The sequence below is a fragment of the Neofelis nebulosa genome, chromosome X (assembly GCF_028018385.1).
Source record: "Neofelis nebulosa isolate mNeoNeb1 chromosome X, mNeoNeb1.pri, whole genome shotgun sequence".
NCBI classification, from domain to species: domain Eukaryota; kingdom Metazoa; phylum Chordata; class Mammalia; order Carnivora; family Felidae; genus Neofelis; species Neofelis nebulosa.
Genome location: NC_080800.1, coordinates 58195828 through 58207948, shown reverse-complemented (window position 1 = coordinate 58207948; position 12121 = coordinate 58195828). Strand labels below are relative to the sequence as shown.

Below are 12121 nucleotides of genomic sequence, written 5' to 3'. Positions count from 1 at the left end.
GCCTAGAAGATAACATGAAAAAAATACCTACATGATCTCAAGGTAGGAAAATACTATTTAAATGAAACACAAAAAACATTAGTCATAAAAGAAAATACTGAAAAACTAGACACATGAAAATTTAAAACGTCTGTTCCTCAAAGAATACTGAAGAGATGTGGGAAGGGTTTGCAATATAAAAAGTGCAAAAACGGTCCATAGCCAGAGTATATAAAGAATTCCTACAAATCTATAGGAAAAGGACAAACAACCTGATTTTTAAAAATGCACAAAATACTTGTAGAGACACTTCACAGAAGAAGTTATCCAAATAGATAATAAACCTTTGAAAAAGAGTACAACTTCATTAGTCTTCTGAGAAATGTCAATTAAAATTACAATGAGATAGTATTACAAACCCATCTGCCAGCATGGCTATAATTTAAATTTTTTTTAATGTTTATTTTTTGAGAGAGAGAGACAAAGAGAGACAGAGGGTGAGCAGGGGAGGGGCAGAGAGAGAGGGAGACACAGAATCCAAAGCAGGCTCCAGGCTCTGAGATGTCAGCACAGAGCCTGACGTGGGACTCGAGCTCATGGACCGTGAGATTGGGTTTCTGGAGACTTTTATCAGCTGTTAGGTTTTTCTTGAGAAGTGACCGTCAGAATTTCCTATATGATTATGGATCCAAATCCACTTTTTGTTCTTTTACATAGAAAAGATAATGGTTTTGTTTTGTCATTATTTTCAACACCCTTACTGATGCTGCCCACCATATTACTCACTTTGGGGACCACAATCACAACTGGGGCAACTTCTTCACAAAATGATCAATAATGATTTTTATTTTTATTTTACTCTAACAATCATATTGTGTACTGTCTAACTCAGAAAATGAGATGTACCTAGATCTTCATATCATCTCCTGTGAATAGCCAGATAAATCTATAGGTATTCCTTGATTACTCCAGCTAAAGGAGAGAGTTATGATTCTAAAAGGTCTGAAGTGACCCTCTCACTTTTTATCATTAGCAACGTCTCCACTGGGGAGGCTTTTCTAACAATTCCGTTGGAGAATTTTGCTGATCTCTCTGTTATGTATCCCAACTGCCCTAATTTCCTTCTGTATCTTGTTTTAAAAGTTTTTTTTTAATGTTTATTTATTTATTCTTGAGAGAGAATGAGCAGGGGAGAGGAGCAGAGGGAAAGACAAAGAGAATCCCTAGCAGGCTCTGCACTGTCAGCACAGAGCCCAACGCCGGGCTCTATCCCATGAACCTGTGAGATCATGACCTGAGCCAAAATCAAGAGTCAGAGGCTTAACCGACTGAGCCACCCAGGTGCCCCTCTTGTTTTAAAAATTTTTTAATTGAGGGATACAAGCAAACCTCCTCAGTGATCTCTAGATCCCTTTCTTGAGTCATAACTGACCCTATCATCTCATAAAGATGAATAGGTGTGCATGACCTTATACAATGAAGTGCCTCTGTTTTGCCCACTTGGTCTTTCTGTAATTTATTCTCATCAGTTTGTCTTTACTCCTTGCAAATAAGCTGGTGAGAAACCTGAATGTTCTGCCCATTAAAGGGTGTATATTTTTATCTTTCTTCCTCTCCATGTAAGAGTTTCTGTAAGAGCAGCTGTTTGTGTTGAAAAACTAAAATATAAAAATATGACCTACGTGGCCAAATCCCACAAGGCTGTTTACTTCCTTGTTTATGAATCAGAATGTCAGCACAACTTAGAATCTTGACTGTCAGCAGATATTGCAATTAAATGTCCCCGCAAAGCCAGCAGAGGGTGCACCAGGGTACTAGCAATTTTACCCAAGATGTAGCAGTATCAGTTTAACTCTAATAGCTAATCAACTTTTTGCCTTTTTTGCGGGGGAGAGGTGGGTATACTAAAACTAACACCCTCAAAAGAAACATAATTTGAATCTGGGCTAAAATTTCTTTAAATTATACTTCAATTCTCCTGAAAGTAAAGTTTAAGAAGAGTAAGGAATACATGTTAAATTTAGTCTGACCAAAATATAGGTGGAGTAAAAGAAAATGATATAAATCTGAGCTCTGTACATGGCAAGAATGGTACTATGGAGCTCCACCCCGCTTTCCTCAAAAAGGCTCCAGGAATTATATGCTACAGGGGAACAGGCACTGTACTGGGAGTCAAGAAACCAACCTCCCTTTTACCAGTGACCAGAGTTGTATGACCTTGGACAAATCACTGCCCCCCACCCCCTGCAGGGCCTATGTGCTATTCAAGGGGATCAAACAAAATGGACTTATATAGCCCCTCACAATTCTAAAAATCTCTGACTCCAATCGATGCCAGCAAATGTAAAGAGCCAGTATGCTTGTTGCTACTGCTCAAAAAAGATTAAAACAGAAATAAAGGACAGAAAATAGGGATCTGTATTTAAACCTAGACAGAACTATTTGAAGTGCCATGTGAAGGACAAGGTGACTAAATGCCATTATAGACCTGTAAGAGTCCCACACTATCACAGAAGCCCTAGAGCACAGCTGTCCTGCTAATCCTCAATATATAAACATAGGTCTATCCATCCTAAATACCAAAAGGCTTTGGCTACCATTTGACTAAGGAAAGGAAGTTCAATTCCTTTATCTTTTCACAGAATATCAATGTTCAGCTGCTAAGTATTTCCACTGGGCGCTGTGGGGGCGGGAGATGGATAAAGGAAGCCAGAATCCTAGTTAATTACCATTTAGCTACAGAGTTTAAAGTTTCAAGTATGAGAAGCATGTCTATTGATTCTCTTCTTTGATAAACTGTTATATAAGTTGGAGTGTGCTAGCAAGACATTTTTAGGTTCAGGGTAACTTTATAATACACAATGTAGAATATATGGCCCATCCTAACATTACAGTTTTATCATGAATGTGATGCCAGCTTTGGATGCATGGTCAAAATACCACAAATAATAGCACAAATAATGTTTACAGAGTATGACAATGATGTGGTAGTAAATATAGAAACCCTGGGTCCCTCACTTCAAGAAACTCATTTGCACAACTTGCCCTCTTTCCCAAAATAAATTCAGTTATTTTCTAACCACCTCAAAAGGATTCTTGGATCCTTACTTCTTTTAAATTTCACATGACAAAATATGGCAGTGAGGAGAAAACTTATTTTAAATGCACTAAATTTACTTGAATTAAGAGCTGAAAATGTAGACGACAAACACCAAAGCTAATAGTTAGCTAACAAGGGCGCAAACACCATAAAGATTGCAAAACAAACAAAACAATAACTGGTCTTGAAAGATTACTCCTAATTATTCCAATCAATAGACTCCTGTTCTCAAACTAGCAGTGGTTAACAGCCTTCACACTCACCCTACCTAACCCCCCAAAAAGAGTCAGAACCGGCATGCAAAGGGTGAGTTTTATTTCCATAGATTTTTTAAATTGCTGTTCAGAAGTTGTCTAGCAAGATGGCATAGTTCTACCAGAATTCCACAGGGGCGCTGATCCTCACTAGAACACGGAGGACAATCAGTCTCAAATTGCAGGTAAGTGTGAACAAGCCCAAGTTCTGGTCAGCGCACAAGGACCCGCGCTGAAAATGCGATTAAAAGTTATTTCAACTGTGGAGCAGTTATTACAGCTGTTTACAGCTCCAACTCCAAAGGAGAGCCTGCTAGTGCTGGCATCAGCTCTGGACACGAAAAAACAAGCACCGCAGGCAGAAAATCTCACCAGGAGCAGAGGGGCCGTTAGTCCGCCAGAGGGGCAGCGCCCGCACCTCCGCGGCCGGGAGAGCCGCCAACTTTCCCCGCGGCAGCCCATGGCTGGGGGCGGCGGGCGCCAGCCAGGGCTCCCAAGTCCAGGGGTCCTAAGAGTCTGGGTGAGCTAGACCCGGACCCAGGACAGCCTACCCCGGGGCGACCTCTCCCCTGCTCGCCTGCCCCCTCCCCAGTCCGGCCCTACAACTTGGCTGGAGGTGGCAGAGTCCTCCTCAGGGCCCTGTGGAGAAGGGCCCCCGCCCTGAGCACAAGGGGAGGGGGCCTCCGCCGCCGCCGCCCCACTAGGTGACTCACCTGGTGCTCGTCCTGGGAGTGTGGGGGGAGTGTGGTTTCGCCCGGTTCCAGAGGCTGCTGCTGCGGTGGTGGCTGCCCGAAGTGGCGGGTGATGGGACCATCAGGGTCGAGGCCACTGGGGCTGCTCAGGGTGCCAGAGGTGCCAGGGGTGCTGGAGCCAAGGCGGGACTCGGCTCCCCGTTCCCGCCGCAACTCGGAGCGCAACTCCAGGTAGCAGCACAACGTCAGCAGGTGAAGGGCCAGCGAGAGGCCAAAGAAACCCAGGAAGAGCCGGCAGCTGTTCCCTTCGCCCGCCCGGGCAGGGGCCCCGCGACAGCCGCAGCCCTGGCTTCCCCGTTCCCGCGGCGCTGCCATGGGCAGAGGTTCCCTGCGCTCTACCTCGGGGTAGCCCATGGCCTCCGGAGACACCCACTCTCTGAGGCCCAGGAGCCGCAGCGTCTTCCTCAGCCGTTCAGGACCCCTGACAGGCGGCTACCGCCCTGCCATCGGCTGGAGGCTGTAGGGACCCGTTCCAGTGCAACGGAGGCTGGGCGGGACCGAGCTGGGAGCTGCCGCATGTGCAGCTCCACTCCGAGGGGTGGGAAAGGGAGGAGGAGGGGCGGGAGAGGGGCGGCTCGGCCCGCGGGGAAAATGAGGGAGGAGGCCGAGGCCAACCCCGCCCCATCTCCCAAGCGGCTGCCCAGACGCCCAACCACCGACCCGCCAAGCCTTGGCGCCCCGCCCCCTGCCATTCCACCCAGGGCCTCCAGACACGGGGCGGGGCCTGGGGGCGTGTGGGTTCGCCTCAGCCGGACGGCCCCACCCAGCTCTTCCCGCTTGCGCCTGTTTCAGTTGGTGACCAACGCTGTCGTTCATCCCTGGACTCCGCCCCAATTTAACCCTACAGCGCCTGTATGGGTGGGGGGAGGGTGGGCAGGAGAAAGGAAAGAGGGGGAGGCTGAGAAGAATTGGGGCACCTTGGAAAGAAAGTACAGCAAAGAAAAGGAGGCATAAACTAGAATTAATAGAAATGTTTGCAATTAACTGCAGTTGTTAATAACATCATCCAGCACTTATCTGTTGCTTTCAATCTTCAAAGCGTTTAACAGACGTTAAACTAATTAAAACAGTTCTGGGTTTGGAATGAAACCATGCCTGCTGTGTTTGCAATCCAGTGGCGCGCCAAAAGAAAAGGAGACCCAGGAGCCTGGGAGCCAAAAGGAATGGAGGTTGGGGTGGGACTAAGGCAGCCCCACTCCTAGAGTGAGCATGGGGCCTCTTTCTGAGTGTCCAAGAAGTCTACCTATGCCAGGTGGAACTGAAATGACTGTCCTACGCAGGTTCAAACAGTCCCCTAAGATTTCTTGACACATTAATTAATTCAACAAATATGTATTGGTCCCTTTACAATGTAGAAAGTACTGCATGAGATAATCCACAGCCAGTGGAGTTTCTCTTCTGCCTCAGCAACAGGACTTTTGAGTGGAGAATATGTGCCTTCAATGAGCAAATGGGGAAATTGAGGGCCAGATGAGGTGGATTTTTACAACGGTAGTCCACAGAATGACCAGGCAATATTGGCATCTCTATTTGCAGGCAACTGTTCTGGCCTCTCCATTCCTCCCCTCCTTTCCCTGGAGTAGTCCCTGGGGGAAGTTCAACAAGTCAGCCAAATGTTCCAGATGTACATGGCTGCAACTGCAGCATCTTCAACAGCTGAACCAATAAGAAAAGGGTTCAGAGCAAACCCCCCCCCCCAAAAAAAGGCAAATGTCAGAACAATAGACCCTGAAATGAAGGATGGAAAGGATTAGTTCAGTCAATATCTACAAGAGTTACTAGCCTGAGATTATAGAGAGCTAAATGACCATAGCAGGGGAAATATGTATGCTTCTTGATCACTATGTACTCCTATTCCCATGTTATGAACAATTAGCAGTTTATTGGTTTGTCAAGGGTAGACCTCAGATCTTGGCTGATGGGAAAGAAGAAAAATAAGGAGATATAGAAAAGAAGACAAGAGAAACAATGAAACAAAAGCAAAACATATAATGGAAAGGTCTGTCCAGAAAGCACAGAGTTCATAAACCTTAAATATATTGGCCACAGCCAAGTTTTCTTCCAGACACTTTGTGAATGATCTCAGTGCTTCAGAAAGATCTATTTGCCCCCTCATTGGCCCTTATTCATGAAGTATAAAGTTTGCAAAGAATATCACCATGAGATGATAAGAAGAAAATTAAAAAGGGCACTTAATAGCTAAGCTAATTTCAAGTCCTGCTTGTTCTGTCTAGGGATTCTAGATGCGAGGGGAACTACTAGGCTGATTTACCTTAATTATCATAGCCTAGGATTATTAGAAAGAATGTTACACTAGGAGTCTGTAGACCTGACCCTGCCACTGGATTTCTGGGTCACTCTGAGCAAGTCACTGGGCTTTTTGGCCAGTGACTTTTTGGCCAGAAACAGTTTCTCCAATGGTAAATAGAGGAGTTTGGACTTTAACAACTATAATATTGCGTTTTATCTGTGTTATCTCTGGCTATGTTAATTTGGTTGTATACACAGTCCAAAAAGGCTGCCCCTTGTTTCCCTAAAGTGAAAAGGAAACAAATAGCAGCCATCTCCTGGTAGTGGTGCTCAGGAGCCTTACTGGTCTCAGCTTACCCTCTTCTACTAGGCTTTTAACAGCCTGACCAAGACCCTGGGTTGCACCATTACCCTCAGAAGACCTGCAAGTTACATTTGACCTAGAACCTCACTTTGGTTCCCCAGAGTAAGAACATATGTTTTCATATGCAGTAGATATGTTGAAATAAAGCAATGTGGTGAAGAATGTACGTGGTTATTCTGTAAAAATGTTTTGAGGGGTGCCTGAGTGGCTCAGCTGGTTAAGCATCTGACTTTGGCTCAGGTCAGGATCTCCATAGCTCAGGTCATGGTCTCACAGTTTGTGAGCTCAAGCCCCACATCAGGCTCTGCACTGACAGTGAGGAGCCTGCTTTGGATTCTCTGTCTCTGTCTGTCTCTCTCATTGCCCCTCCTGGGCTCATGCTCTCTCAAAAATAAATAAATAAACATTTTTTAAAAAGGTGTTTTGAAGTGTTACCTCAGTTAGCTTCTATGTTTCTGTAAATACCCCGTCCCCTATAGCACAGGTCTCAAAATGACAACCTACTGGCCACACCCAGCAAACAGATGTGTTGTGTTTGGTGCAGTGTTGGCTAAAACTTTGAATTAAAAAAATTAATTGCCACCATTTAGAAATCAGGAGATTTCACATGAAAAAAATCCAGATCCCCTGCTTTTCTTTCTCTAAAAAAACCCCAAAAAACCTGCTAACACTGGATCCACATTCCAATATGGCTACAGTCAGTTAGAACTAACCCCTTGAAACAAGTGGGAACAGTCAAGTTCCACACAGTCATCCCTACCTCCTTCATCTAGTCTCCATTACTGCCCTTGTCACCCATTTGCCTTACCTGTCTGGGCTCATGTATTCCAGGAGACAAAGTATCAGCTCCTTATCATGACCCATAATCTGCCTTTCCAACCTCATCTCCCACCATCCTACAAGGAACCCGTATTCCCACAAAATTAAATTCATTGGCATTTCTCATACATCTGTGACTTTGCACAAACTGATTTATTTTTAAATGTTATTTAATGTTTATTTCTGAGAGAGAGAGAGAGAGAGAGAGAGCATGATTGGGGGTAGGGCATAGAGAGAGAGGCAGACACAGAATCCAAAGCAGGCTCCAGGCTCTGAGCTGTCAGCACAGAGCCTGATGTGGGACTCAAACCCACGAACTGTGAAATCATGACCTGAACCGAAGTTGGATGCTTAACTGACTGAGCCACCCAAGTTCCCCTGCACAAGCTGACTTGCCTGGAATGCTCCCACCTTGGGCAGCTGATAACTTCCTCAAGAATGAAATCATGTGTTTCCTTTGGTACAGACCCACAACTCATTCCAAATAGATTTTTCATTATGCTTTCACTGTACCCTGAGCATATCTCAATGATATCACTTACCACATTGTATTTTTCTTTTTTTCACATGCTTTCTCAGCACTGAACTATTAGCTCTCTGATGGTAAGAACCACATCCTTTCCATGTTGGTAGTCCCAGTAACTAGTGTGGCACCTACCACATAGTAGGCACCAGTATTGTTTGTCAAATTAATGGTGCATGAAGTCTCCTATGGTAACCTACATTGCCTAGAATTCCAAAAAGGGAAGTGGGCCAAGGGATGCCTGCCAGTACCACTTATGAAGCACCTACTGTGTGCAAAGCTGTATACCACATCATAAAAAGATATAAAGGAAATCAAACCAAATGACAACTGTGCAATTATCCTCTTGTTTGGACTGCTATTGTACTTGTGAATAATCTAGAAAAGTTAATGACCCATAAATCCAAATATAGTTGGTTTGTAGTACTTCACTGACTTTTTGTCCCATCAAGTTTACCTTCCTAATGTTGTTTAGGCCTAATATTAAAATAATATGAGTTCAGCTCAAGTCATGACCTCACAGTTTGTGGGTTCCAGCCCCATGTTGGGCTGTGTGCTGTCAGCTTAGACAGCTTAGAGCCCGGAGCCTGCTTCAGATTCTGTGTCTCCCTCTCTCTGTGCCCCTCCCCTGCTTGTGCTCAGTCTCTCTCCCTCTCTCTCAAATATAAATAAACATTAAAAAAATTTAATAATATTAGTTGACAATACCTGAATAATAAATTTTCAGAACAAGTTGACAACCTCTGGTGGAATATAAGGAGCTGGCCAAGGACTGGTTTTACTTTTTTTTTTTAATGTTTATTTATTTTTGAGAGAGAGAGAAAAAGTGTAACAGGGGAGGGGCAGAGAGAGGGGGGGACAGAGGATGCAAAGCAGGCTCCACGATGACAGTAGAGAGCCAGATGTGGGGCTCAAACTCCGAGAACCAAAGGTCATGACCCAAGCCAAAGTTGGCCACTTTTACTGAGTCACCCGGGCACCCTGCAGGGACTGGTTTTAAATACCTCTTAGCTCTGGTTAATATACAGAACAAATCATTGACAAAGAAATCAGAGTTGACTCTCTGACCCACTTGGTGATAAGCAGATAGGTAGTTGTGGGGGAACATGAACTTAGGGTTTGATTCCTGGTTTAAATCTCAGCATATTCACTTACCAGCTGTGTGGATTAGGCAGATAATTTTTGCCTGTCTTGCAGATCCCCACTTTTCTCATCTGTAAAATGGAGATGACAACATATGTTTTGTGATATAACTGTGCTTGAATGGGATGCTATATATCAAAGTGTCTGGCACATAATAAAAGCACAGTAAATGTTAGTCCTTGCTATCTAAGAGACTTCCACCAAATGGAGATGAGAGGAAAACTATATAACAGTACTCAAGAACACATAAAAATGCATCTACATTCTTTGCCCTTTCCAAATGCCTGCCCCCTTCTTTTTGCATTCTTAAAGTTAAGATAGGACCCTTATGTTCCCATCCCCCTCTCCTGGACTCTTGATTCATGTATCATATATCCAACTTCCTCCTCTCCATTTCCACTTGGATGTCTAATAGACATCTTAAACTCAACATAACCAAACCCAAAACTTTTCTCCCCCAAATTGTGCTTTTCCCTTGGTCTTTTAAATCTCAGCAAATGGCAACTCCAACCTCCCATGTTTCAAGATAAACACTGAAGTTATCTTTGAATCCTCTATTTTTTGAACACGTCACATCCAATCTGTCAGCAAATGCTGTTAGTTCTGCCTTCAAAATATACCTAGGGGGTACCTGGCTGGCTCAGCTGGTAGAGCATGTGACTCTTAATCTCGGGGTTGTGAGTTGAGCCCCACAGTGGAGGTAGAGGTTACTTAAACAACAACAAAAAGAAAATATACCTAGAACCTGACCATTTGTCACTATCTCCCCATCACCACCCTAATCCTAATCCAAGATCTCTCACTGGATTACTACTTTATCTGTCTTCTGGGTCTCTACACTTTTTGCTTTTGTCCTTGCCACCCCATACTATATTCTCTACCCTGTAGTCACAGGATTTTTGTTAAAATTTTAAGTCAGAACCTATTAATCCTCTGCTCCAAATCCTCCAATGGCTCCCCCATCTTCTTCAGAGTCCTTGCCATGGCCCTACATGATGTGATTTACAGCCACCTCCCGGGGTCCTCTCCTACTACTATTGTCCTTGCACTCTGCCCCAGACACCTCTTTGTTGTTCCTTGAACTTGCAAAGCATGCTCCCACTTACAGGTCTTTTTACTTGTCCTTCCCTCTGCCTAGAATGCTATTCTCCCAGATAGCTACATGGCTTCTCCCTTACTTCTTCCAGGTCTTTTCTTAGATATCACCTTATCAGAGAACCTTTCCTTGACCAATTTCCCATCACTCTCTGTCCCCTTCCTTTGCTATGTTTTCCTTCTTAGCACTTATCACCACCTGACATATTATATATGCATTTGCTTATTGTGTGACTCCCCTGAAGCCACAGCTAGAATATCAGTTCCATGAGGGCAGACTCTATTTTTGTTTACTGCTTTATCTATCAGGCCAAGGGCAGTACCCAACACATAACAGAATCTCAATAAATGTTTGTTGATAGATTAACTTTCTCCCCTACCAGAGTAAGGGAAAGGAGAAAGGAAGACTGGTCAGATGTGTTACTGCTTGGCAAGGACTTTTCTTTCAGCATAGTAAAGTAAGAAGAACATTTCTCTCATTGTACATGAGGCAACTTCCCCCAGAGAAAAACATGTCACAGGCCACACAACTAATTAGAGGAGGGGGTAAAGAAGGAAAGGAACATTGGTTGAATGTTTATCTCCTATGTGCTAGCCTTTCTCACTAACTTCTGTGGCACGTCAGTATTATGAACATTTCATAGATGAAGAAACTGAGGCATTTAACAGAAAGGTTAGAAGACTGGCCCAAATTCATGTAGCAGCTAAGTGGTAGAGTCTCAATTCGAAATCCAGGTCTAATTGGCTCAGAAATGCCATACTCTTGTTCTCTAACTAATCTCCCAACTACTGACAGATAGGTCTAGACACACAGAGACTGTGTGTGGCACAGTCTCCTAGAGTGGCAGCTGGAAGTCAGAGTTTCTTCTCCCACCAGCCTGGCTGCTGCTGACACCATCCTTTTGCCCCAACTCTAAGGCCACTGTGTATACTATGATTAGATGAATGTGCTTAAATCTGAGCCCATCAAATCATTCTTCTGTACAGTAACCCTTAATAACTTCTCATTGACTACTTGATAGTAACCTAACTTCTTATCCTGACATCCAAGGCTCTCCAATCTGTCCCTAAACTACCATTTCATCCACATTGTTGCTAGGCCTTGACAAAATTTGGCCTCTGCATAACTGTAGCTCCCATTGTCCAAGAACAAAAGTTTACATTCCTGTCTTTTTACCTTTTGCTGACATTATTCCCCTTCCTCCTTCCAATATCCTGCCACTTCCCCTTTGCCTATTTAAAATCACCAAGTTCTTCAAAGCCCAACTCAAATTTCCCCTCCTGATCCTACCTGCCCACAGTGCTGTCAACCAGGACACTTTGCCAATACAGCTCTGGCACTCAGAACATGCCACTCACAATTACTGATCCTTCTCCCATTCTGTCTGAATGTCTCATTTCTCACATTATAGCCAATGCTCTTCAAAGGGTAGGAACTTGTAGCCCCCACAGGGTGTACCTCAAGTAGGTGTTTACCAGATCTTTGTTACAGATAGAAACTCTGCAGAGATGAATTTTAAGCAGGGGTTTGAAGGCAGAAGTGTTTGATGGAGAGAAGATGACTGTTCTAGATGGAAAGCAAAGTAAAACAGAACGCTGAGCACGTTTCATAATGAAAAAATTGTAAAATACACACAAAAGAAGGGGAAGAGCAGAAGACCTCTAATTGGCTGGAGGAAATGACCACACCCATGGCAGACATAGAAATGTTTGCAGAAACCAATGAATCAATGATAAGGAGATAAAAAATCCTTGCTGCAAGGGAGCAAGATGGTACAACATTAACATGGAATATTCATTTTTTGCAATAGAGTCTTTGGCTACTCATGGGTGGCTGAGCAT

At 44.0% G+C, this 12121-nt stretch overlaps 1 protein-coding gene across 5 annotated transcripts in view; it reads right to left on the bottom strand.

Annotated features, from left to right (window-relative positions):
- The window catches only part of EDA (ectodysplasin A), a 402767-nt gene extending 398158 nt beyond the window's left edge, over window positions 1–4609 (bottom strand). For 2 of the 5 annotated variants that reach the window (XM_058714263.1, XM_058714260.1), the window contains exon 1: window positions 4047–4609. In XM_058714263.1, the coding sequence (XP_058570246.1) occupies window positions 4047–4439 (393 nt within the window). In that variant the 5' untranslated portion in view covers window positions 4440–4609. The remainder of the gene's footprint in view (window positions 1–4046) is intronic. The other 3 variants (XM_058714258.1, XM_058714261.1, XM_058714259.1) reach the window with 2 other exon arrangements.
- Window positions 4610–12121: the final 7512 nt, after the last annotated feature.